The sequence below is a fragment of the Mixophyes fleayi genome, chromosome 7 (genome assembly GCF_038048845.1).
Source record: "Mixophyes fleayi isolate aMixFle1 chromosome 7, aMixFle1.hap1, whole genome shotgun sequence".
Classification (NCBI taxonomy): Eukaryota; Metazoa; Chordata; class Amphibia; order Anura; family Limnodynastidae; genus Mixophyes; species Mixophyes fleayi.
In genome coordinates, this window is record NC_134408.1 from 119760976 (window position 1) to 119785563 (window position 24588).

General features: G+C 34.6%; 1 protein-coding gene across 24 annotated transcripts in view; it reads left to right on the forward strand.

The window, feature by feature from the left end:
- The window catches only part of TTN (titin), a 252740-nt gene that overhangs the window by 99505 nt on the left and 128647 nt on the right, over positions 1–24588 (forward strand). For 18 of the 24 annotated variants that reach the window (XM_075180515.1, XM_075180537.1, XM_075180524.1 and 15 more), the window contains 37 exons: positions 635–818; positions 5305–5394; positions 5478–5745; positions 5837–6097; positions 6269–6478; positions 6918–6995; positions 8287–8313; positions 8461–8523; positions 9735–9803; positions 10436–10507; positions 11762–12046; positions 12636–12704; positions 12886–12963; positions 13549–13602; positions 13822–13902; positions 14413–14481; positions 15139–15225; positions 15336–15419; positions 15606–15668; positions 16059–16142; positions 16263–16337; positions 16580–16654; positions 17189–17269; positions 17492–17575; positions 18238–18318; positions 18448–18531; positions 18848–18922; positions 19161–19226; positions 19695–19793; positions 19975–20058; positions 20974–21048; positions 21195–21278; positions 21515–22057; positions 22325–22399; positions 22710–22781; positions 23222–23305; positions 23553–23633. In XM_075180515.1, the coding sequence (XP_075036616.1) occupies positions 635–818; positions 5305–5394; positions 5478–5745; positions 5837–6097; positions 6269–6478; positions 6918–6995; positions 8287–8313; positions 8461–8523; positions 9735–9803; positions 10436–10507; positions 11762–12046; positions 12636–12704; positions 12886–12963; positions 13549–13602; positions 13822–13902; positions 14413–14481; positions 15139–15225; positions 15336–15419; positions 15606–15668; positions 16059–16142; positions 16263–16337; positions 16580–16654; positions 17189–17269; positions 17492–17575; positions 18238–18318; positions 18448–18531; positions 18848–18922; positions 19161–19226; positions 19695–19793; positions 19975–20058; positions 20974–21048; positions 21195–21278; positions 21515–22057; positions 22325–22399; positions 22710–22781; positions 23222–23305; positions 23553–23633 (4094 nt within the window). The remainder of the gene's footprint in view (positions 1–634; positions 819–5304; positions 5395–5477; positions 5746–5836; positions 6098–6268; positions 6479–6917; positions 6996–8286; positions 8314–8460; positions 8524–9734; positions 9804–10435; positions 10508–11761; positions 12047–12635; positions 12705–12885; positions 12964–13548; positions 13603–13821; positions 13903–14412; positions 14482–15138; positions 15226–15335; positions 15420–15605; positions 15669–16058; positions 16143–16262; positions 16338–16579; positions 16655–17188; positions 17270–17491; positions 17576–18237; positions 18319–18447; positions 18532–18847; positions 18923–19160; positions 19227–19694; positions 19794–19974; positions 20059–20973; positions 21049–21194; positions 21279–21514; positions 22058–22324; positions 22400–22709; positions 22782–23221; positions 23306–23552; positions 23634–24588) is intronic. The other 6 variants (XM_075180525.1, XM_075180516.1, XM_075180522.1 and 3 more) reach the window with 6 other exon arrangements.

Below are 24588 nucleotides of genomic sequence, written 5' to 3' on the forward strand. Positions count from 1 at the left end.
CTATCTATCTATCTATCTATCTATCTATCTATTTATCTATCTATCTATCTATCTATCTATCTATCTCATATCTATCTCTATCTATCTATCTATCTATCTATCTATATATCCATCTAATTTCTATCTATCTATCTATCTATCTATCTATCCATCTCATATCTATCTATCTATCTATCTATCTATCTATCTATCTATCTCATATCTATCTATCTATCTATCTATCTATCTATCTATCTATCTATCTATCCATCTCACATCTATCTATCTATCTATCTATCTATCTATCTATCTATCTATCTATCTATCTATATATCCATCTAATTTCTATCTATCTATCTATCTATCTATCCATCTCATATCTATCTATCTATCTATCTATCTCATATCTATCTATCTATCTATCTATCTATCTATCTATCTATCTATCTATCTATCTATCTATCCATCTCACATCTATCTATCTATCTATCTATCTATCTATCTATCTCATATCTATCTCTATCTATCTATCTATCTATCTATCTATCTATCTATCTATTTTATATATCATATTTATCTATATCTATAACGGGTGTGTAAACTGATATGTAGGTCCAGACATCTAATCATTTATTATATTAAAATTCTTTTTTAGGACCCCAACTAAAAAGAAGACACAAGAAGAAGAGAAAGCCATTGATATCATGGAACTCCTGAAAAACGTTGATCCAAAGGAATATGAGAAATATGCCCGTATGTATGGCATTACAGATTTCCGTGGCCTTCTTCAAGCCTTCGAGCTGTTGAAAGCTAGCAGAGAAGAGGAGAGCCGCAGAATGGTAAGCCCGGTATTGCATTAGGTCTTTGCTGATTAACGCTAGATAACCATCTATTAGTATTATCATGTAGTGGTACTGCAGCAGTCTCCCATTAAAGGGCATTTATGAAAGTGCAGAAGATAAAAACTGCAAAACATTTACATTCTTCTCAAATCTTCCTATTTGTCAGCCTCACACATACCTAGGTACACTTCCACGTCCTAGTTTTATGAGCCCTTGAAAATCAAATTAATTCCTACTTTTAGGGATTGCAGGACTAACTGCTTATGGTGGAAGCAGTAAAAGCGTCACTTCAAATTTCTACCTATTGCCGCTTTACGACGACCCCCTTCAATTAGCCGATTGTTCCCTTTTTTATACCTACATTAAAGTTAGGCTGATGTCTTACATTAATCATGGTATTGAGTTATTCATGTGTCACATTAGTGTGTGTGTATGCTTTTATGACATTAGTTGACATACATCTACAATATTATTTGCCATCTAAAGCATAGGCCAACACCTGGTTTCCACCAATACTAAGGAAGTCTAAAACTTAAATAGTCCTTCTGCATCCCCTCTCAACCCCATCAATTTAATTTACATAATCTCATACCACAAAACAAAGCCTTGTTTTCGCATGTTGGTGCATTATCCAGCACTAGCACTCATCAATGCCCAATCTACGGCTCAATGTGACTCTGGCAGTACAATTGGCATTTGTACTGCTAGAAGCACAATGTTTGTACTTACATGTATCCTGTCTGTATATCATCTTAGTCATCTTTTACAAAATGCTTGTTTTATTTTGCTTTTTAAGATGTTGAATTTTATTTATCTGTCTTGTCTGTTGTCTCAGCCACTTGTACTTTGTACAAATGAAAGGCAGGCAGTGAATTCAGCAGTCATTCCACTAGTTTAAAAAGTGAGATGGCAATGTATTTACTGGGAGAAGAATGGAAAAAGTAATTTAATAATATTTCTTTAAATATACAATCAATCAACTCAACGCTAATTTACTGTCACTTCAAAAGACAGGTTTAAAAGGGTATAAAACGTAACAACATTATTCTTATAAATAATGTGATTGATACTGTATAATGGCAACCAAAAAAATAAAGTCAGATGGAATTTATACCGAAATCGTAAGTGTAAATTGCATCCCGTAATATGCACAGTATTTAGAGTGGCAGAAAACCTTAGATCTGTGCGACTTAAAATACAGTGCAAATTACACAAACACACCTCTTTATCTGCCCTATGGACCATCGTGCGCGTGTATCATGCACAGCACCATGTAAAGTAAAGATGGGCGGGCTCGGTTCCCCGAGATCCGAATCCTACCGAATTTAGCCTATCCGAGTACCGAGCCGAGCACGCTCGGTACTCTCCCGCCCATTCGGAATCAAAATCGAGGCAAAACGTCATCGTAACGTATTTGTTTTTCTGAGCTCGGTTCTCGCGAGATTTGAAAAGCATAAATACGCGCCTCCACAGCAATCCATCGCCATTTGACAGAGGGAGAAAGCAGGGTAAGGTCACACTGGCTATATCAGCGCAGGGACAGTGATTGATTGTATTCAATACCATTGAAAGCTTAATACCAGTTGTTACAGCAGTAAGAGGAGAAGAGAGGAGGTTTTTGTTCAGTTTCTGGCACTCCAAGTGTTGTTGGGGTGTCCGCCATTCTTTTGCAGAAATTTATCTGGCTGTCAAAAGTCCTATTTGGTTGCAGTGTCAAAAAAATATATTTAGCACTCCCAATTGGTTTTGGGGTGTCCCCCATTCTTTTAAATACATTTTTTGGCCTGTCAAAAAAGTCCTATTTGGCAGCAGTGTCAAAAAAATATATTTAGCACTCCCAATTGCTTTTGGGGTGTCCCCCATTTTTTTGCAGAAATTTTTCTGGCTGTCAAAAGTCCTATTTGGCAGCAGTATCTAAAACAATTTGTAGAACTACAAGTGCTTTGGGCTCAGAATGGATTCAAAGCAGTCCACATATGAGCAATATTAGCAACCAGGTTCTGTCGCCAGTCCTGATGGTAGTGTTCCCAGTACGTCATCTGGGAAAGGCGATGTCAAACTACACCGTCTTTTGAAATCAGGCAAAAAAACACACACCAAATTTTTTTTACCGTGTTGGAGCGAAAAAGAAGTGTAACTGAGGAAAAGTTAACTGCCGATAAAAAGGCATTAGAGGATAATATTTGCTCTGAATCAGAAATGACACCAATCCCTGTAGAGAGTCCATCCAACAGTGGGATGTCTAATCGTGAGCATTCTGTTAGTGTACACATAAAAGGGGCCCTTTCAGCAGTTCTGCTGATGTGTGCCTGAACAGCCCGAGTGTAGCCGGTGATACACAAATTGAGGATGCCACTTTGGAAATAGAAGAGGATGAGGGGGAGATTTGTTTAGGCGACGAGGACGCTAATGATGATGTTGATGATTATGATGCAGACAGATACAAAATTGCCTTTCTCAATTTCTATTTATATTCTAGATTATTTAACGGCTGAATAGTTTTCTATTTTACTCCTAGTGGAGAGGGGATCTGATGCAGACAGATACCGAACTGCCTTTGTATATTCTAGTTCTACAGTCTATGCAGGCTGCTTTTTTCTATTTTACTACAAGTGGATGGGGAAGGGGGGCTGATGCAGACAGATACCAAACTGCCTTTGTCCATTTCTTTGTATATTCTATTTCTACAGTCTATGCAGGCTGCTATAATTCTATTCAACTACAAGTGGAGGGCGGGGGGGGGGGAGTCATAGACAGCCACCAAACTACCTTGGTCCATTTATTTGTATATTCTAGTTATACAGTCTATGCAGGCTGCATTTTTTCTATTCAACTACAAGTGGAGGGTGGGGGGGTCATAGACAGCCACCAAACTACCTTGGTCCATTTATTTTTTATACTGTTCAGTCTATCCAGGCTGCTTTTTTTCTATTCAACTACAAGTGGAGGGCGGGGGTGGTCATAGACAGCCACCAAACTACCTTGGTCCATTTATTTTTTATACTGTTCAGTCTATCCAGGCTGCTTTTTTTCTATTCAACTACAAGTGGAGGGGTGGCTATAGAGACAAAAAACAAACTGCCTTGGTCCATTTCTTTACATAATTAACTACAAGTGTAGGGTGTAATATACACCCAAAGACGATGGCTGCATTGCCAATATGCATAGATGGAGAGGAAGACAATCTGGTTTGTGTGTAGAATTAATGAAGGCCTACCTACCAGGAATTAAACTGTATTTTTTTTTATCATTTATTAGCTTTACAATTACATTACTTATCCAAGAAACAGGTGGAGCACTAAATTTGGTTATTTATTATTTTATGCCCAAAAACATTGATTTTCCAACAAAATAGCAAAACCAAACAAAACCAAAACCAAAACACGCAATGGCGGGTTTGCAAAACCAAAACCAAAACACGACGGTAATCCAGATCCAAAAACATCTCTAATGTAGAGCAAATAAATGAATAAAAAAAAATAATGTAAAAAAAAAAAATTGTTCTTTTCCCCCCCAAACAGCACAAGGGTTGGTTATGCTGTTTGGGAGGGGGTGCACACCTTTTTTATTTATTTATTTATTTTTTTACTTTGTTTTTCAATACACCAAGGTCTGTTGCACCCGCAAAATATATATGTCTCCTAGAGACCTCTCTGCGGTTGCTTTCAACTCAGCATAGCGTGTAAAGAGTGTTTACATTGCTTGGCTCACCCATTAACCTCCCCGTTCCACCTCTCTCAGTGCAGAGAGGTGCAAGAGGGAGTTGGAGTGCAAACTAAGACGAATCTTCAGCCAAAAGTGCTTTTTTTACTGATCAGAAGAACTTGCGTCCAACTCTAAATCAGGCCCTATATGTTTAAAGAACTAGGAAAAGATTTTATGAAAAAGAAAATTGTGGATAGATAACAGCGCAGACTAAAAACCAAAAGCTGCCTATGTCTTGCTACTCCTATCCAAAACAGAGTGAAAAATAACTAAGCCAAAATAAACAATTCAAAACAATCACAGCGCTGAAGTTTCAGACATATACCATGAAATTAGCAGTGGGAAATCTCACTATATATATAGAGATGGTCGTACATACGGAATGATCTCAATAATAATCAACAGGTCGATTGTTGATTATTATTGAGATCATTACATATGTACGACCATCTCTATATATATAGTGAGATTTCCCACTGCTAAATTGATGGTATATGTCTGAAACTTCTGCGCCGTGATTGTTTTGCAATTGTTTATTTTGGTTTAGGGAAACATTTTAGTTCAGAAAGTTAGATTTACTGAATCATTAAATATAATATGGAAGAAAAATCAGTTAGATAAACTTTGAATATATTTTACATATACACATATATATATATATATATATATATATATATATATATATATATATATATATATATATATATGTGTGTGTGTGTGTGTGTTACATGTGCTTAGTTATTTTTATTCTTATTTAATTCTGTTTACTTTCTAATAGGAACTTGAAGCAGGGGAACGGTCTCAAACTGAAGAGCAAGAATTTGATGAGCTTGTCTCATTCATCCAGCAAAGAATGACACAAGCTGAGGTAAGATTCTGAACTATACTCATGGCTATAATCTGGTATTACCTGGATGAATTGATGTGCCTAATATATTGCTGTTTTTGTAGCCTATTATTTTAGTCAAGGACATTCAAGATCAAACCGTACAGACAAAGAAAGAAGCTGTCTTCGAGTGTGAGATCAAAATCAACTACCCTGAAATCAAACTCTCTTGGTATAAAGGAACGGTAAAATTAGATTCCAATGAAAAGTATGACATCAGTATCCAAGAAGATCGTCATTATCTCAGAATCAGAAACTGTCAACTGGAAGATCAGGCCAATTACCGTGTAGTGTGTGGACCACACATTGCTAGTGGCAAATTAACCGTGATCGGTAAGTACTTTGCCTATATAAGTTTACAAACAAGTTTAGTTGCACCATTTTTGTTTCATGTATTAAAAAAGAAGTGTGTATTTATCTTTAGAACCTGCTGTTGAAAAGCATCTTGAGGAAAACTCTATCAAGGAGGGACACAGCAGTACCCTGGTTTGTGAGTTCTCTATTCCGAACGTAAACTCCAAGTGGTACAAAAATGGCAAAGTAATTGAACCTCGAGGAAGATATCAAACGGAGGTCAATGAGAAGATACACAAACTTACCATCCAAGATGTAAGAACAGAGGACCAGGGACAGTATACCTGCAAGTATGAAAATCTGGAAACTACTGCAGATCTCATTATTGAAGGTTTGTATTCGGGTATCACTGTATCTATGTTAAATATCTTATTACACTAGTATTACTTTTCATCAAACCCATTATTAGATGTTATATATGGTTACCCTTTCAAAATATATAATGCCTATAAAAATGTATGTTAGTGAGATAACATATTTCTGATTCTCCTTATATGTACAGCTGAAGCAATTCAGTTCACAAAAACAATTCAGAACATTGTTGTGAGCGAACATGAATCTGCAACCTTTGAATGTGAGGTGTCTTTCGATGATGCTGTGGTCACATGGTACAAAGGACCAATGGAATTACAAGAGAGTGACAAGTACAGTTTCAGAAGTGAAGGCCGCTGGCATTACATGACTATCCATAATGTCACAGCAGAAGATGAAGGTAGGCATTCCATTATTACTGAGCTACTCCGCAGGAGACACTACAGTGACACTAATAAAAGTGGACTTTTTGGTTTATTATATCACTATTTAAATCACACAACAAATTAAGTAACTCAAATCAGTTGCTATAGATAAAAGTTAATTAAACCACTTTAAAAAAAATCAGATGTGACAATGTGCATTACACTCAGGGCCCTGGTTTAGAGATGTTGATTTGTTGTAATTTGTTGTGTTGGTCTAGATGTGTATTTCCCATAGCAGCACTCACTCTACATTTAGTAAACACATCACTGGATCTAATGTGTCAGTATCTGTTCATACATTGATCTTGTTTGGTTCAGTAGATCTGTACCGTAGATGAGAAATACAGCATGGAATCTGTTTGCTAATTCTTGCACTAAGAAGGGATAATACATATTTATTTTTCGATTCTGCAGGCGTTTACTCAGTAATTGCCAGTCTGGAGCCAAGAGGTGAAGCAACAAGCACAGCTGAACTGTATCTGACAACCAAAGGTTTGTATATTATAGAACGCTGATTGCCAGAAATGGCCCATTTTATTTCCATAACAGGGGTTAAATTACATCTCTTCTTTGGCACAGAGTTATGTCGGCGTAAGTGTGCTGTCATCCACTACGTTAAACATAAAGGCCAGGATTTACCAAGCAGAGGTTTTGTTGAACCGGCATTTTTTATGCAGTTTGATATGCGGTTTGCAAATCATGCATTGTATAAAATGCAAAACTGTACATCAAACCACATGATTTAAAACCGCCAAAGGTCAAATTACAATGTCAGCCTTAAGATTTGGGTGCCATATGTCAAGCAATGGTTTGTAAAACCGCATGGCAAGCGCTGGAAAAAGGCAAATATTTTATACGTTATTGAACTTGCATGCGGTTTAAACATGACTCCTATTATAAGGAACAAAACATGGCTGATATGTGGCTATAGATATGATATGGATATGATATGGATATGACTGGTGAAATTGTTGGCGCTCTTGGCTAGTTTACAAAGCACTGAGTAGGATTGAGTAAGGAGAAGGAGGGAGGAACCGCAGAATCATGTGTTGAAGATATTCCACATGTTTAGAGTTTTTAGAGAGAGTTTATCTCTGGAAAACCTGATTCAGAGTATCAGGACAACTATCAGAAAATTATTTTTGGCTATTATTATCTATCACTTCCACTAAATCTTCTGTTCCCACCGTCTTCTATCGACGATAATTGCGCTCACAATCTTGCGTCTTTTGTAACCACACCGTAAAACCAGATGTTTGCTTCACACACGGTTTTACATTCTGGTCTGAATTGCAGTCAAGCATTTTGCTATACACTTCACGTTAGTTTTGCGTTTTTTATGCCATACATTGGATGTGATGTCATTCAAACTGCAGTTGCATACATACTGCAGTTTGCGGTTTCAAACCACATCAGATGTATGGTAAACCACACAGTAGAATGCAGCTTAGTAAATCCCGGGCCCAAAACTTTTTAAGCACAAGGCAACAAATGCATTAGTCACAATAACAAAATGCATTAGCCTCTGTCAGGGACTGGAAGCTGTACAAACAAATGAGAACGTATCAAGCTCTCAGGACCACTGCCACCACCATGACGGACCCATCCAGCTGCCTTTTCTGTATATTATTTACTGTTGCTTGGGGCAATGAAAGTAAGCATTTGTTGTGTTGTATTGTTATTTATTTTGTTTTCTTTAAAATTGCAATTAATGTTCTATTAAATGTATGTATTCAACAATAGACTTGTTGTAAGTAATTATTTATGTTGGGGTTTTTTTCAGAAATGAAACTGGAACTGAGACCACCAGGTAAGACAAGGATGAATTTAGATATATATTACTATATTTTACTTTTTCTTTTTAAACCCCCATGAAAATTACCTTAAAATACTTTTATTATATAAGACTGAAATAATTGCAAAATATAAAATTTACATTTTTCGTCATAATTCCCAGATGTTCCAGACACCAGAATACCATACATACCCACTCCTCTAGAAGAAGAAGCCGTACCTGAAGGTAAGTCTGCATTTATTCACATGTCAACAGGATGCAGACAGACACAATAATCTGGTTACTTCACAATTGTGTAAACTCTTACCAAAATTGTAACTGATGTGGACTTTCCTAATACTTCTATTACTCCCCTTATTTTCTTCTGTGATATTTGAATTCACAATTTCTAAGTAGGTACAATTAAAAGTTGTTTGTTTATTTGCACTATTTATTGCTAAGAAGTCTGCTTCGTTAGACAAGTGACGAACCAAGGGAGAGGTGCAAAAAAGAAGAAATAGTAAAATAGTTTAACTACAAAACATAAAGGGTCTGATGCGTTAAGGAAAGTAAGGCAAAAAAATGAGTAAGTGTTCTCCTGGACAAATGCCATGTTACAATGCAAGGGGTGCAAATTAGTTTATTATTTTGCACATAAGTTAAATACTGGCTGTTTTTTAATGTAGTACACAAATACGTGATAGCTTTATGTTTACACTGAAATTTAAAATTGATTTAGGACATGCCCTACCCCAACCATAAATCTGTACTCCCACATTTTAAATTTACCTCCCCCTCCAATGCACCATGGTTTTGCCAAGGTGCAAAGTTACTTTTTGCTTTACTTTCCTTAATGAATCAGGCCCAAAATATGCACCATGTTAGTAATATTTGTTATTTGAGTTACAATAACTATAGTATAATAGTTGTCATGTTATTTAACTTATAAGAGATAGAAAATATTATAAGTAATTATTTCATATTGAGGCCTATCAGACTGTCTGAGGTTTCTCAGTTGGCACATAAAGTATATCATAGTTTGCCATGACCCTAAATGCCTACGAAGTATTTTCCAATTGATCATTCTCCAAAAGTTTGGTTGGGGAAATGATCAAAGGAGTCGGGGTAAGGGTGTGCATGCACGGTGATGAGTTTAATCATCTCTTGCAGGGTTTTGAGAAGCTCTCCCCTCCTCCAGGCACCAAAAATCCTCCGTCACATCTAGGGTGGCCGATATCAGCTCTATATGTAATAACTAAGTATTACATATGGCACGGCTCTGCTCCAAAAATTGAGTTCTTATGTACCTCTGAAATGAATGTTGGTCATTATATATAGTGAATGAGACTAATACATTGAGCAGTGATGTAATCCAAGCTAGGAGCATATATTTCACATCTTGTGTACCTGTGGTATGTGAACTATAACCCATAACTATTTGTAACCAATTTTCACAGTACCCAAACCTGGTGTGAAAGTTCCCAGAGATGTCCCAGATATCAGAGAGGAAATTCCAGCAGCAAAAAGTGAGTGATCAGGGTCCCATCTTTAATGTATAGATCAATTATTTAGTTGTAGTTATTCATAATTAAACACAATTGGGATAGTATTGTAGATTATGTTCTGGAATTAATAGTATGTCTTTGTAATTGTTTCATCTTCCAAAGATATTTGTTGTCAGTCAATATTAAGCGTAAAGGGATAGTACTATTGCTGGTTCATTAGACACAGTACTTTCATTCAAGAGTTGAGTGATTCTAGCACCAAAATTCTGCAGAATCTTTATGTAACTGAACATATTTCCACCAACATTCTGTGGCTAAAATAAATCTGTGCTTAATGCATATCGAGTCATTTTACTGTGTGGATGTTATATGTACTATGTTTTTAGTGTTGCTATTACTGTTTATATCTGTAAGTTCTCTTTTCCATTGTTCTTTGTTCTTTGTAATATGTCATTGCCGCAGTCTTTTATAAACACACCTCTCTTTGTGTTTTCTGTGTTTTATATCTATAGTATGTCTATGTTTTGTTATACAAGATAGTTCACTGCAATATCACACAGCGTGTCCAATAGGAACATGCATTACGTGATAGCACATGAAAGTCATTTATATATTAAATATATCCGTCTCTTACTTGTGTTGTTATATTAAAGTTTCTGTAGTTGGCAAGAAACAAAAAGTGCCAGCACCACGTGCCCCTCCTGCACCAGCACCTCCTACTAAAGGTAACTGTAGATGACCAGTGAAATGTTATTATCTATAATTAATAGCAGCACATTCTGCACTTACTGAACACATTACTCTGGCCAACATCCAAAGCCTTGCTTGCGTTCAATCGTACTAAGAAGGACGCAGTCTACAGACATAACATACAGTTTGGTTTTCAGATCTAAAACTATCTAAAACTATTCTGCATGCAGATACTGTGCTCCTACCTGTTTTTACAACAAAATGTTCACTGTACTTTATGTTTGTGTGTGTTTGTGTTCTAATCTGCTATACTTGTATTTATTTATTTGTAAGTCTGTTTGTTTTTGTCCATGAAATCTCTTAATCTCACCTCATTATCATTATCGCTTACATATTTTTACTCATCTTTAAACCTAAATGGCAGTAAAAAAAATATCACCATGCATGTGTTGTGGTGAGTGAAATAATACATTCTTACACTGTATTACGTTATTGGTGTGTTCATTGTATATTAATAGATGTATTATGTTCATAAAAACTCTTTAGACTTTCATGTGAAACTTCTTTAGTTATATACTATTCTCTGTTCTGTGGAAATAATGTATCTATGTATCTATCTATCTATCTATCTATCTATCTATCTATCTATCTCATGTCAATCTATATAATCATTTATATTTTGTGAAAATAATTTATATGTATACCAGTCTATCTCTCTTTATCTATCTATCTATCTATCTATCTATCTATCTATCTATCTATCTATCTATCTATCTATCTATCTATATATCTTATATCAATCTATATCATTGTTTCTATTCTGTGCAAAAAAATAATGTATCTATCTATCTATTATCTATCTAGCTATCTATCTATCTCATATCAATCTATATAATAATTTCTATTCTGTGCAAAAAATGAATGTATTAATCTATATCATATCAATATATATCATATCCATATCTATCTATCTATCTATCTATCTATCTATCTATCTATCAGTCTATTTGTATTTTTTCTATCTTATCTATATTTTGTTTCACATTTAATTTGTTTTTTGTTGTGTTTGTGAAATTTTGGTCTTAACTTTTCTTTATATACATTTGCTTCATCCACCTGCTGGTGGTTTCTTAAGCTCTTAAAAAAACACGATGGCTTTGGATATCTAGGAGTACATTCTTACCACACAAGGATCTTACTGTGCTCTGATTCATGACTCTTATGCTCTGCATCTTAAAAGTTATTGCTATAAAATGCATTTCTTTTAACACAAATAAATGTTTTTAAAGTCCCTGCAAAACCCAGAAAAGCGGAAGAGGTTAAAGTAATCGCCGTATCCAAAAAGAAAGAAGAAGTGTATGAGTTTTACGAGGAACCTAAACCAGCTTATGAAGTAGAAGAGACTTACGGTGAAGAGGAGGAGGCTTATGAAGAATACGGAGAGAAGGAAGAGGTCTATGAGAGGCACGTTTACGAAGAAGAGAAAGAGTATTACGAGGAACAAGTCTATGAGAAAAAACAACAGTATTATCAGGAACAGGTTTATGGCGGAAGAGAACAATATTATGAAGAAGGTATAAATTCGTTTATTTGCCTCTTTTTAACTGAAATTGGCAATTTCAGTTGTGGCTTATATCGTTTTTTTTCTTCATTTTCTCTTTTTCTTGCTCTTGGTTTTGTTATTCATTATTTGTACTCTGCTAAAGTTCATGCGATAAATGTAACTTGATCTATTCTAAAACACAATCAGAATGCTTTTATAGTCCAAAACTGGCAGCGCCATGTTCGAAAGCATTTGTTATTTTTGTATTGTCTAGTAACATTATATATGTTTTAATCTGCTGTATAATGTAAGTGGGCAGCACCCATCCAATGTGTGTATATATATATATATATATATATATATATATATATATGTATATATGTATATATCTATATATATACATACATATATATATATATATATATATATATATATATATATATATATATATATATATATATGAAAATCTTTATAGGGCGAGTACAAAATTGGATGGCAAACATGCTAAAAAAATTGAGGAATAGCAAGACCATTTGTTTTAAATGATTTGATAGTTCACATTTTAGCCAGTTATTTTTCTTAATACTACTCCTTGATGTTTGACTTTTTATTCTCTTAAGTTATTGAAGAAGAAATTCCACAAAGAAGAATCCCAGAGATTGAACCTAAAAAGCCAGGAGTCCCTGCAGGTATATACATTTTTAGCCGTAAGTGTACTGATGTCAAGTTAGTTAGAAATTCAGCTTGACTAACGCAGAAAAACATGTTTTGCTTGCCAAAAAATGACATTGACTGAGTTGTAGGGAACTGTTCTTAAAAGATAGTGTAAGAGGAAACAAAAAGTTTCAGTTATTTTCAATGGGTTCACAGTGCCGAGAAAGCCTGTTGAGGAACAATTTGAAAGAAGGGTTATGACCAGAGAAGAGGAAGCAGTGCGCCGAAGACAAGGTTTGTCCTTTACTTATTGTGATTTAGGTATGTGTAAAAATTGTGAGCAATGATGCGTGGTAATATTGACATATTGAAAATTAGGTTTTCTACAAAACATTAGAACCGTGCTTTACCCACGAACATTTTAAATGGTAAAAAAGAGGAGCATAAGATCAGTAGAAGTTCTCATTGGTGGACGTTCTTCCCTTATCATTTATCTATGTGTATAGAGATATGCCACCAAATATATTATACAGTGAAACTGGACATCCAAGAGCAGAAGACGTTCTTGCTGCCTTCATTAGAATGTACATACAACAAACTTATTGGTAGAGTTTTTGGAAAACATATCCCACAAATGCAACATTTTAGAAGCTAAATTAATATTTTAGAGAGTCAGGTAAGGAGGAAAACCATAAACATGTATACAAACATCACAAAAAAGGAACGGAAGGGATCAAAAGAGGATCAGGGGACTTTGGATCCAAAAGATTGATAGTCAGGAGGTTTGATGTTACCTATTGCTTCCTTAACTTTACGCCAGTATAAGTCTTGACCTTCATATTTTTAATAGCATTTGTAACAAATTCTATGTATCTTCAGCACAAGAGAAAGCTGGAGCTGTGCCAGTTCATGAAGAAATTGAAGAAAGAAGGGGTAAGCTCATTGAATAATAATCTAATGTCTTAATAAATGGTGTAAAAAAAAATTAGTTGTTACAGTCGAACAAATCCTTACTAAAGACCACCCAATCTTCCTTACTAAGTTTAAAAAGGTGTTAGCTACCTTAATTAACACTCTATTATTTAGTGCTGTATTATTCTTAAACAATAGCACCCATAATTCCTAAACATACTGTACGCATTATTTTTGAAGTACAAGCTCGGCAATGGGAAATTTCAGAAGAAGAGGTTTCTGTTTCTATGCGTAGAAAGCAACAAATAACAACTGTTAAAGGTATGAGAGTAATAATGGGCACTGCGAGCGACCACAATCAGCCAATAATAATAACAACAATAATAATGGGTACTGCAAGCGACCACAATAAACCAATAATAATAATAATAATAATAATAATGGGCACTGCAAGCAACAGCAATCAACCAACAATAACAACAACAATAATAATGGGCACTGCGAGCAACTCCAATAAACCAATACTAATAATAATAACAACAATAATAGAAATATCTACAAAACTTCACGCTGTTATTGGCTATGGGATTTTGTAACTTTTCCTAAGAATAAGTCTAACATTTTAACCAACAGCAGGAGAAAGAGTAATAAATGGGATTTAATTAATATTTGTCTGCATTAATTTGAATTAATCTTTCTAAAGCATCTACATCATTGACCAACTTGTCAAACAAATACCATACTGTCCTGAACCTTGTAACCCTAATATCTTTAATGAAATATACTCTGGTTATAAATTGATATTGAAGTAAACATTCTCCACATGTTCAGTGCCAGAGAAAAGGACGACTGAAGAGTTCTACTATGCCCAACAAGTGGAAGAGGCGGAAGTCGTCACAGGTATGTCCCATACCGTTGTACTACTTCATGTGTGTATAGTGTATATGCTGCTCTTGTGTCTGTTTATATGACCTAATACATGCTAGACAACTAATTGTAAATTTAAGTTGAAAAATAGATTTAGCAGAAGCTGTTATATCTTTTGCAGTATTTAGAAAAGTACTCTATGGGCCTGAGTCATTAAGAAAAGTAAGGCAAAAAAAGGAGTAAATGTCTCCGGGATAAACCATGTTACAATGCAAGGGGTACAAATTAGTTTATTATTTTGCACATAAGTTAAATACTGGCTGTTTTTTCATCTAGCACACAAATACTTGATAGCTTTATGTTTACACTGAAATTTAAAGTTGATCTAGGACATGCCCTACCCCAGCCATAAATCTGTCCCCACGTTTTAAATTTACCTCCCCCTCCAATGCAACATGGTTTTGCCCAGGTGTAAGGTTAGACCTTTTATATGCTTTGCTCTCCTTAATGACTCAGGTCCTGTGTTACTAGAAAGTTTATGTAAGATATATCTTTAAATTGGCACAGGACTGCTGCCATCTTGCTGTCGTGTATAATGTTGTGTCTGTAGACTGTAATGTTTATGTTTCGTTGTCAAATAATCCAAACCATAAGACATTATTTTAATATGATGTCTTATAAATGTTATAGATTCTGTAGTTCCTACCATCCCGGGTAAGAGGGTTGTAGAAGAGAAACGGGCTGTATCTGTTTCTAGGAGAGAAGAGATTACTGAAGGTATTAATATGTTTCAGCATTACTTAAGAATATTACTTCTTACTTAAGAATATTCTTTCTTTGCCCTTAAACTAAAGAACTATGTGTTAAATGTGTCAATATCTTTAAAGTACCAAAGGTTGCAAAGAGACCCATTCCTGAGGCGAAAGTGCCAATGGCTGCTCCTAAAAAGGAAGCTGTTCCACCACCTAAAGGTATATAGACACGCTTCCAGTCTATATACATTAAGGCTTTTTTTATTGACCTTGCCTATAGTTTTGCTACAGTTTGTCTTTGGCTCACTCACTCTCTTGTCTGTGCTGTCATGTTGTTAGGTTTCTTGTTAGTCTTTAGAAAGGTGTAGTGTGTTCATACTGAATGTCCAAAATGTTCTTTTTAAGCTGTACCTGAAGAAAAAGGGCCGGTACCTACTCTTAAAAAGGGAGAAGTTCCACCAGCCAGAGGTATCATCACTTTCTATATGACTCTTATAAGCTTCACTGCATAACATATGTGCATCATATGTATGTTTGTATGTTGAGTCCATGTTCGTTAGTATAGTTATGATACGTCTTTGTCTTACACCCTCTTTTGGATAATCCCAAACAAAATGCTCTAATCTTCTTTTTGTTTTATGTACATTTGTATTGTTGCCCTTGAAACTTCTGTCAAACACCTTCACTAGTCTGTACCCCATTCCTTTACCCGCTCTTTCCTTTAATAAACTCACAGGTAACCAACAATAATCATCAATGTCATCTTGTGGCTTTTTAACCAATGCTTCTGCTTCTAACTAAGCAACTTTGTTTGAAAGTGCAAAGCTAGGAAAACTCACAGAAATAATATGTTTATAGTTCCTGAAGCACCCAAGAGAGTGGTTCCAGAGGAGAAATTACCTGTCACTGTTCCCAAAAAGGAAGCTGTTCCACCTGCCAAAGGTACAGAATTACATGACTGTCATGCTCTTGTGTTCGTTTTTGGAAATGTTTGTTGTAGCTTAAAAAAGTGAAATCTTACTGATATTCAGAGCGGAGTATAATTTAAATAAATGTCTTTAGTGCCCGAGGCTCCAAAGAAACCTTTGGAAAAGGACATTCCATTTGCTCCTAAAAAGAAGGAGGTGCTACCAGAAGGTACATTTGCTATTCTAGGTTTTAGAGCATGTGACTATTGTTTAATCTTTTAAGTTGTTATTGACTCTAACCTGTCATATCACATTTGTACTTACTTTTGAAGTATTTTTGTTCTTATTGTGCACCTCTTCTGGTTGTGTAGTGTTGTATTTGTGTTATGTCTGTATTAAATTCTAAGTATCTGTAATAATTTTCTGGCTATACAATAGTCAATGTTCTGAAAACACATATTTATGTATCAGAAATACCAGAGAGAACTTTCATAGAAGAAAAAGTACCTGAGGCTGTCCCGAAAAGGGCTGCACCACCGGGCAGAGGTACAGCATAGGTCGAGGGCAAATCTGTCATTTGTTTTTACTTAAGCTTTTATCGGTGCTTTGAAATAATACGCAGAACATAGTGCTTTTAATTTTTGGCTTATTATGTTGACTGTTCTTTTTAATGTTGTTTGGATATTGTAAAAATGTACAGTATTCATCATGGTTCAATGTTTTTGTTTTTTCGGATTTGTGTAAGATGCAGCTCATACATTTTATTTCAACTTTAAGAGTATTTTGTATAATTCTTACTAAAAATCTTTAAACAAATGCACAATGCTGTTATACATTCTTAAACCCTTAAGTTGAAAAAATGTAACCTAATACACACTGCTTTTAATAAGGCCCTGTTCGTCTGTGTGTCTTGTTGCTTGTGTACGTATTTACTTTCTTAACTCTTGTGACGCTTTTGGATTGAACAAAGCATTTACCTGTGACTCAATAGGATGGCAATGCGCTAAGTCTTGCACTCTTTTCAGATGAGTTGTAGAGCATTTATAGAGAAACAAAACATTAAATGCATATTTTTTAAAGTGCCTGAAGCCCCCAAGAAACCAGGTGAACCAGTTGCAGTACCCAAGGTACCCAAAGCCGTGGAACCTGAGATTCCCAAAGGTATATACAATATATACATATGTTGTAATTATGTGCGATGTGAGCTTTTACATAAATGGCTAATTTATTATTATTGCATTGTTGGCTTAAATCACTAAAGATTAAAGCTGTGACAAGCAAGTCTCCAATCCTTGATCTCAGTAGAAACACAGTTTATTAGTGAATACGTTACACCCATGTGTACACAATACATAAATATTTCATTTTAAATCTATTTTAAAGTGCCTGAAGCACCAAGGAAACCGGTCCCAGAGCAAAAAGTACCACTTGCGGTTCCCAAAAAGCCAGAAATTACTCCAACCAAAGGTATTTTGGGCATATATGTTAGTTATTTATTATTTTGTTATCATCTTATACCTTGTATACACTCTGGCTTTTGTGTTACAAAGTTTAATTTGCTGAAATGAGCATTCTTTTTCACGTGAAATATATCATCTCTTCTGTTTCAATATTTGTTGTCTATCACTTTTGTCTATATTTGTGACATTCTTCATCTTTTTGCATATATCTCAGTATTATTAAATACAATGTTTTGGCATGTTATGTTTACGTTTCTTCTTTACGTTTTGTACATGTATGTTGCTCTGTATTAGATGTCAAAAAGCAGAACTTCTTCACACTTATTAGAGCTGATTTATCTAAAAGTACTAATTGAGCACTTTTAATTACCAAGACAAACAGGTTGACTTGTGAAATAAACTTACTGTACTTGTGAAAAAGTCTAACTCTTTAATCATATGAACAGAGACATAAACTTTGGCATCGCTGTGAACAAATAACTTTACCTCGCTGTGTGTAAATGTGTTTTGTCACTAGTGTTTTCCCACAATGCCTTGCTTTTACGAATCCTGGCACCGCCTAAACGTCCCAATGTCTGTAATAAATGTCTGAGTGTATCAGAATCTCCTAATTCTGTGTTTGCGTGAAAAACCCACACTTCATGTTATATCATTTAAATGTGTTTAAAGTTCCCGAAGTTCTCAAGAAACCTGTACCAGAGGAGAAAATACCTGTCTCTATACCTAAACGGGCGGAGCCTACTGCTGCAGGTAACACTTCCTATACCAATGTTAACCTTGTTCTGTTGTTATGGATAGGCTCATAATAGTTACTTCTGTACTAAGCATGTGCTATGCAATTAAGAAAAAAAAAACTGAGATATATAATATTTTTAAAAGTGGCTGGAGTGCCAAGAAGAGAAGTCCCAGGAGAAGAGGTTTCTGTGGCTGTACCCACAATAGAGGAAGTTCGGCCAGCTAGAGGTACAAGTTGTGCATAAAAAGAGGTTCTTTAACCCTTTTACTAAGCTGGTCACCGTTGTGTGCATGTCTCAGCTCCTTCTTAACTCTTTACACCATCGCTTTCTAGAGTAATGTCATAATGGTGTCTTGTCACACTTGTAAATACTAACAAGCAAAAACATCTCTGGCAACAAGCAACACTGATTCTATCTGATACTAATTTATATTATTTGTTTTCTTCAGTTTTGTGTTTTTGTGCTCTTAAAGCTGAACAATGCAACTTGTTGTCCTTCTTTCTTGAATTTCACACCTCTAAAATAAAACAATATTCTTTAAGTGCCTACAAAACCTGCACCAGAAGAGAGGGTCCCCAGTTTCTTGCCTAAAAAAGAAGAGGCTGTACCCGCTAAAGGTATATAGCTTTCTTAGTTGCACCTTTGGAATTCTACGATATTGTAGAACACTGCAAAACCATAGCTTTGGAGGCATTTACAATGTATCATGGGACTGTGTATGTACATGTTTGTGTTTATAGAAATCTTTATTACATACATTTATAATTGCCTTATTAGATATCTATTATTTGAAACTAATAGCATAAAAAAAAATAGTATACAAATTATATCTGACACAAAATAATATTCTTAAAGTGCCCAAAACACCAAGGAAAATTCCTGTACCTGTTTCTAAAAAGGAAGAGGCCATACCAGCAAAAGGTAGCTTGACTCAGGACTACTTTGCCAAAATATACCAAACGCTTAGACTGTGTAACATATTATTTGCTGAACTTTGAGACTGCTTCTATGTTTGCACAGTAGTTTAGATACAGAAACAACCGCATCCTTTACTGTGATTGAATTAACATGCAGGAAATAGTATTACAAACACGTGCTTCAAAATACCATTGTTTAAACTAAACAAACATAAAATGTACGTGAAAAGAGCAAAAAAAACAAATAAAAACTTTTGACTAATTTGAGGGCTATTATAAACAGCGAGTTATAAATCCTGTCTGTTGGCTTCCCTTGTGTGTATACACCTTTGATGTCCCAACACATTGTATTGTTTATTGTATGTCATTGCTACCCTTCGACTTGATCGTTTGTTGAACGCTATCTGTACGCTTTATATGCTGCTACAAAGTGAACACGCAGCACTCACAGAATTCTATTGCTGTTTCAAAGTTCCTGAGATGCCTAAGAGGGTCATTGCTGAGAAAGTACCCTCTCCTGAAAAAGTACCCATTCCTGTCTCCATCACAGAAGAAGTTACCCCACTCAGAGGTATATTTCTTACTCAGCTAACAAACACTCTGCTATTCTATCTTTCAATCTTTGGATTTGGAATTTGTTGTCTCTCTTTGATGGTGTGTCAGTATATGTGTTACTGTATGTTGTGGTGTGTGTACTAGTGTTGTTTCGTCTACTTCCAATGTCTTAAGTGTGATGTGTTACTATGTCTTAGTTCCCGAAGCTGTTAAGAAACCTAAAATCGCTGGAAAGCTGCCAATAGCTACTCCTGAAAAACCTGAGGTTCCTCCAGCGAGAGGTATATTAGTTTATTTTGTTTTCCTATTACACTTTTATTTGCTACAGCACTGTCAACGCCTGTTCCCTTAGTTACTTATTGGAGCCAATGTATGCATATCATTTCAATGCTTCAATCTGCATTAAATATAGCAACCCTACAACCTTTAATCATGACCCTTTATATGTTCTAGATGTTCAAGGTGGCACAAGTTGTACGTTTATATGTTTGTTCCTAATGCCAATGTTTGTCTTTTGCATGTTTTTTTGTTTTTCTAAAAAATATTCTTCTATAAAACAACTATCTTCAAAGTTCCAGAAGCACAGAAGATATCAATTCAATAGGAAAAGATTCTAGTAGCCAAAAGTAATCCTTGATGAAAGAAGCAAATACTTTTGTCTTTTATACTATAGTATAATGGTCAACAATCTCTTGTAACAAATATGTGTACTGTGTGTTAAATATATTTAACTGCAGGGTTTTTTGTAACAACAATATTCCCTAGTGTGATTCGTGGACATTGTGTTGGTTTTTTTTAAACACAGCAAAATTTTGCTATACCATTAACTTCAATAGCATTTTCTCAAACTTGCAAACAAAATTTTAGTACCTAGCTGTAATTTGGCATCTGTTCAAGTGTTTTATTTTGGTGCAACCTTCTGCAACAATGAAAGAAGTGCAACAGCTTCACAAAGTAATTTTTTTGCAACCCAACTGTCATTGAAAACAAACAACTAATTGGCAGTATTTATTGTAAGTTAGAATTAGAATAAAACTGCAGTTAAATAATGTCATGTCATTGAAACAATTTGTTATGTTATTCTGTGTTCTGTTCTGTGCAAAAAAATACAAAACTCTTAATTCATCATTATATCTTTGAACCACTTGTTATCTATGGAAAGAGGTCATGAACCTTCTTATTAATATATCTTTAAGTGCGTGAAATTGAAAAGAAACAAGAAGAAAAGATACGTATTGTTTCCAAAAAAGTCGAAGCTCCGGCACCTGCAGGTACATTAAAAATTTTAAGAAATTAACATTTGTCTTATTGTGACATGTCTTGTACGTTACTTTCGTTTTTTCAGCATTTTGTGTATATTTTGTATGTCTTTGTTTTGTAAATCCGGTGATTCTTTATGTTAAATTACTCTTTAAAGTACCTGGCGTTCCAAAGAAAGTTAGAGAAGAAGAAAAACGAACTGTAACTGTTACCAAAAAAGAAGTGACTACTCCAGTTTCAGGTATATTAGCTATAGGAGTTTAAGGGGTTACACACTAAATTTGTCTTATATGTCTGTGTTTCAAATGCGGTGGTTGCTGGATAAGTAGAACTCATAAAACACAACATTTAAGATTATTTTCAAACACACAAGTATATACTTTCAAATACTTAGAACCAACATTTTTTTTATAGAAAGCACCGAGGGAAAGTGAGACAATGGTACTAATACCAATGTATATTTTTAAAATGTCACAGTTGTGTCCAGGAAAGTAAAAGAAGCCCAGGTAGTTACTGTAAAAAGTGAGGAGGAGCCTGAATTAATTGAACACCCAGCTTATAAAGAAAAAGAAGTGTACGAAAAAGTATACAGAACAAAAGAGGCCATCTTCCAGGAGCGTGTTTACCGAGGAAGAGAAGAAGTCTTTGAGGAAGCAGTTGTATCACACGAAGAAGAAGTTTATGAGGAGGAACCAGAGAGAGACGAACGCTATGAGACTCAAGAATATGTCTACGAGAAGCAATACGTGGAAGAGCCCCCGGAAGAGGAATACGAAGAAGCAGCTGAGGAATTCTATGTTGAAGAAGCTTCCACAGAAGTTTATGAAGAGGAAGAAGTCACTCGTGAAGAAGAGAGATACAAAGAACAATTTTATGAAACTAGACGGGCAGCCTATGAGGAAGAGGAAGAAGAGGAAGAAATTTATGAAGCAGAAGAAGTTTATGAGGAACCTGATGCGGCAATCACAACAGAAAAAGAAAGCTTCTACCAAGCAGTAGATGTGGTTTATGAGGAGAAAGGTACAAGCCTTTGTCTTACCGTCTTTCATGTTAATCTTCCTTGTACATTTGTATAACAACACCAGAGTTCCTTACAACTCATGTTAAAATATATACCTATTATTCTAGTATTAAATATACACTTCTATGCATAAATGCATAATGACTAGCACTATATATACTGTATCGCTCCAGAAAATAAAGTAAGACACTATACATTTCTGAACTTAAACGATTGGCACATTATAATATTATATGTGCTTACAACAACTAATTACTGTTTTAAAGCGCCAGGAAAACCTGTTGCAGCTGTTGTAGAAAGGAAAGTGACCATTACTAAAAAAGAAGTTCCTCCAACAAAAGGTACATTAATTAGCTCTGGAATCTGGGTCTGAACATCGTGTCTGTAGTGTTTTGTGTCGTTGGTCTTTCTTTCTCTTGTACTTATATCTTTAAAGTGGAAAAGCCTAAAAAAAAATTGCTCTACCACAAAAATTGACCACCATTGTCTCTAAGAATGAAAAAGTTTTTGAAGGAAAAGATATTGACTCACAAGCATTTTCTTATATGTCTTATACAGTATGTGTGTTCTTGTGTGTGTTTTCTTGTGTATGTGTTTCCATAATTGGAAGTTGTCAACCTTTTCTTACACTATATTCTTTCTAATAATCAGTACCAGTTGAAAAAGTGCCTATCGCCATTCCTAAAAAAGTAGAAGTTCCCAAAAAAGTACCACCTGCTAAAGGTATATAAGCTTACTATTGTCTAGAATTTTGTTACTACATTGTCAAATCATTATTAGCATTCCATAATCAGTTTTCATTATAAAATAAAAATAAACATAAATAGATCTATAGGACCAAACAGCATTTCTGAATTTATATTTAATTTATATTATTGCCTTTATTGTGTTTAGAATTTCTATAACAAATATATTATTCATTTGTAAAACCTATTTTACCAACATGATTATAATTAAATAATAATATCCAATATATTCTATAACATTTCCTGCATTTTATATTGCATTTCATTAAACCCTAGGCAAGCTAGCTGTTTACAAACAAATACATTGGTTAAATGACACATTCGGAGCAGTCCTAACCTTTAGGTTGTGTTGTTGTATGTTTTATGTTTTCTTTACATACATCTTGAAACATCTTAAGCAAACTAATCTCTTTAAAGTGCCTGAGGAGCCCAAGAAACTTGTTCCAAAAAGAAGGGAGGCTATTACTGTATCTAAGAAAGAAGAAGTTGTTCATGTTGAAGGTATCTTACCTCTTAGCTTCATCAGGAATGCCTTACAAATTTGCTCCCATCACTTATATTGTCTTCATCTATTTCATGTTCTGTGTTGTTTGTTGTCATCTTAAAACTCTTACGGTGTCCAAACATTTCCATTGTAATAACTTATTACATCTTTTCTTTAAAGGATACTGTTTTGTGTTTTATGTGTGTTAGTCTTTCTACCTCTCTGTAATGTCTTAAATGTCTAAAAATTGCAATATTTTTAAAGTTTCTAAGGATATTAAGAAAGCTGCTCCTGAAGAGAGGGTACAAGAGGAACCTCCAAAAGTGAAACTACCAGCAGCAAAAGGTATATAGACTAAATTGCTGATTTGCCCTATCTTATCTATCATCCATATGCCAAATTTAAAAATAATAGTGCGGAATACTCAGGTTCTGTATCAGTTTATTTTTTGGACATGTCTAAAGTAGCTGTATTTATTCTGTAAAGACAGGCAAGCAAAAAGGTTACAGTATAAACTTGGTGGTAAATATATGCAAAAGAAAAGGTTACAGTATATATAATCTTGGTGGGCTTTTTTGGTGCCTGTTGGTATCCGTGTGTCAGATATCCCCTTAAAAAGGGTAGTAATTATATAAATTATATGTACCAAAATGTAATATGTAAAATGTGCGAACAATAAGTTAGAATAAATGTACATTTAGATGAAAAAATTAAATTTACATTCTAAATATCTTAATAGCATTATGTCTTATGTCTTGATTTGCATTTTTTGTTTTGTTTTTTGTTTGTTTGTGAAATAGTTTATATCATTCAAGTATCCAAAAAGGGTAGTTCTGTAAAAGGAAACATAATGTAACATAGCTGTTTATTTCATTTCGAAAAATGTCAGAACTTTGGCTATATTTTTTGTTTAGCTACGATGTTTCTCTGTTTTGTTCAGTGGGTAATTGTAGGTTGTTGGTGTCACAAGCTAGACATTAGAGGGTCCTTACTTGTAACGTGCAAATGTGCAATAGTAGAATAATAGTAATAATATTAATAATAATAATAATAATAATAATAATAAATATATAAAATAATAATAATAATTCATCTAGTGCAAGTTAGGTTTCCAATGCACATGTCTGATTGGTTACTTTTGGTTAATGCTCGTTTTGTCAATTTGGCCCTTTGTTACCAAGTAACTACCATCACTAAATCTTCCTGTAGACAGGTCAAGAAAGAGCGACACTTGTAGACTAACAGAATGTATACAAAACACCTGGGGTCGATACGTAAACAATTGTAATCACAATTGTGC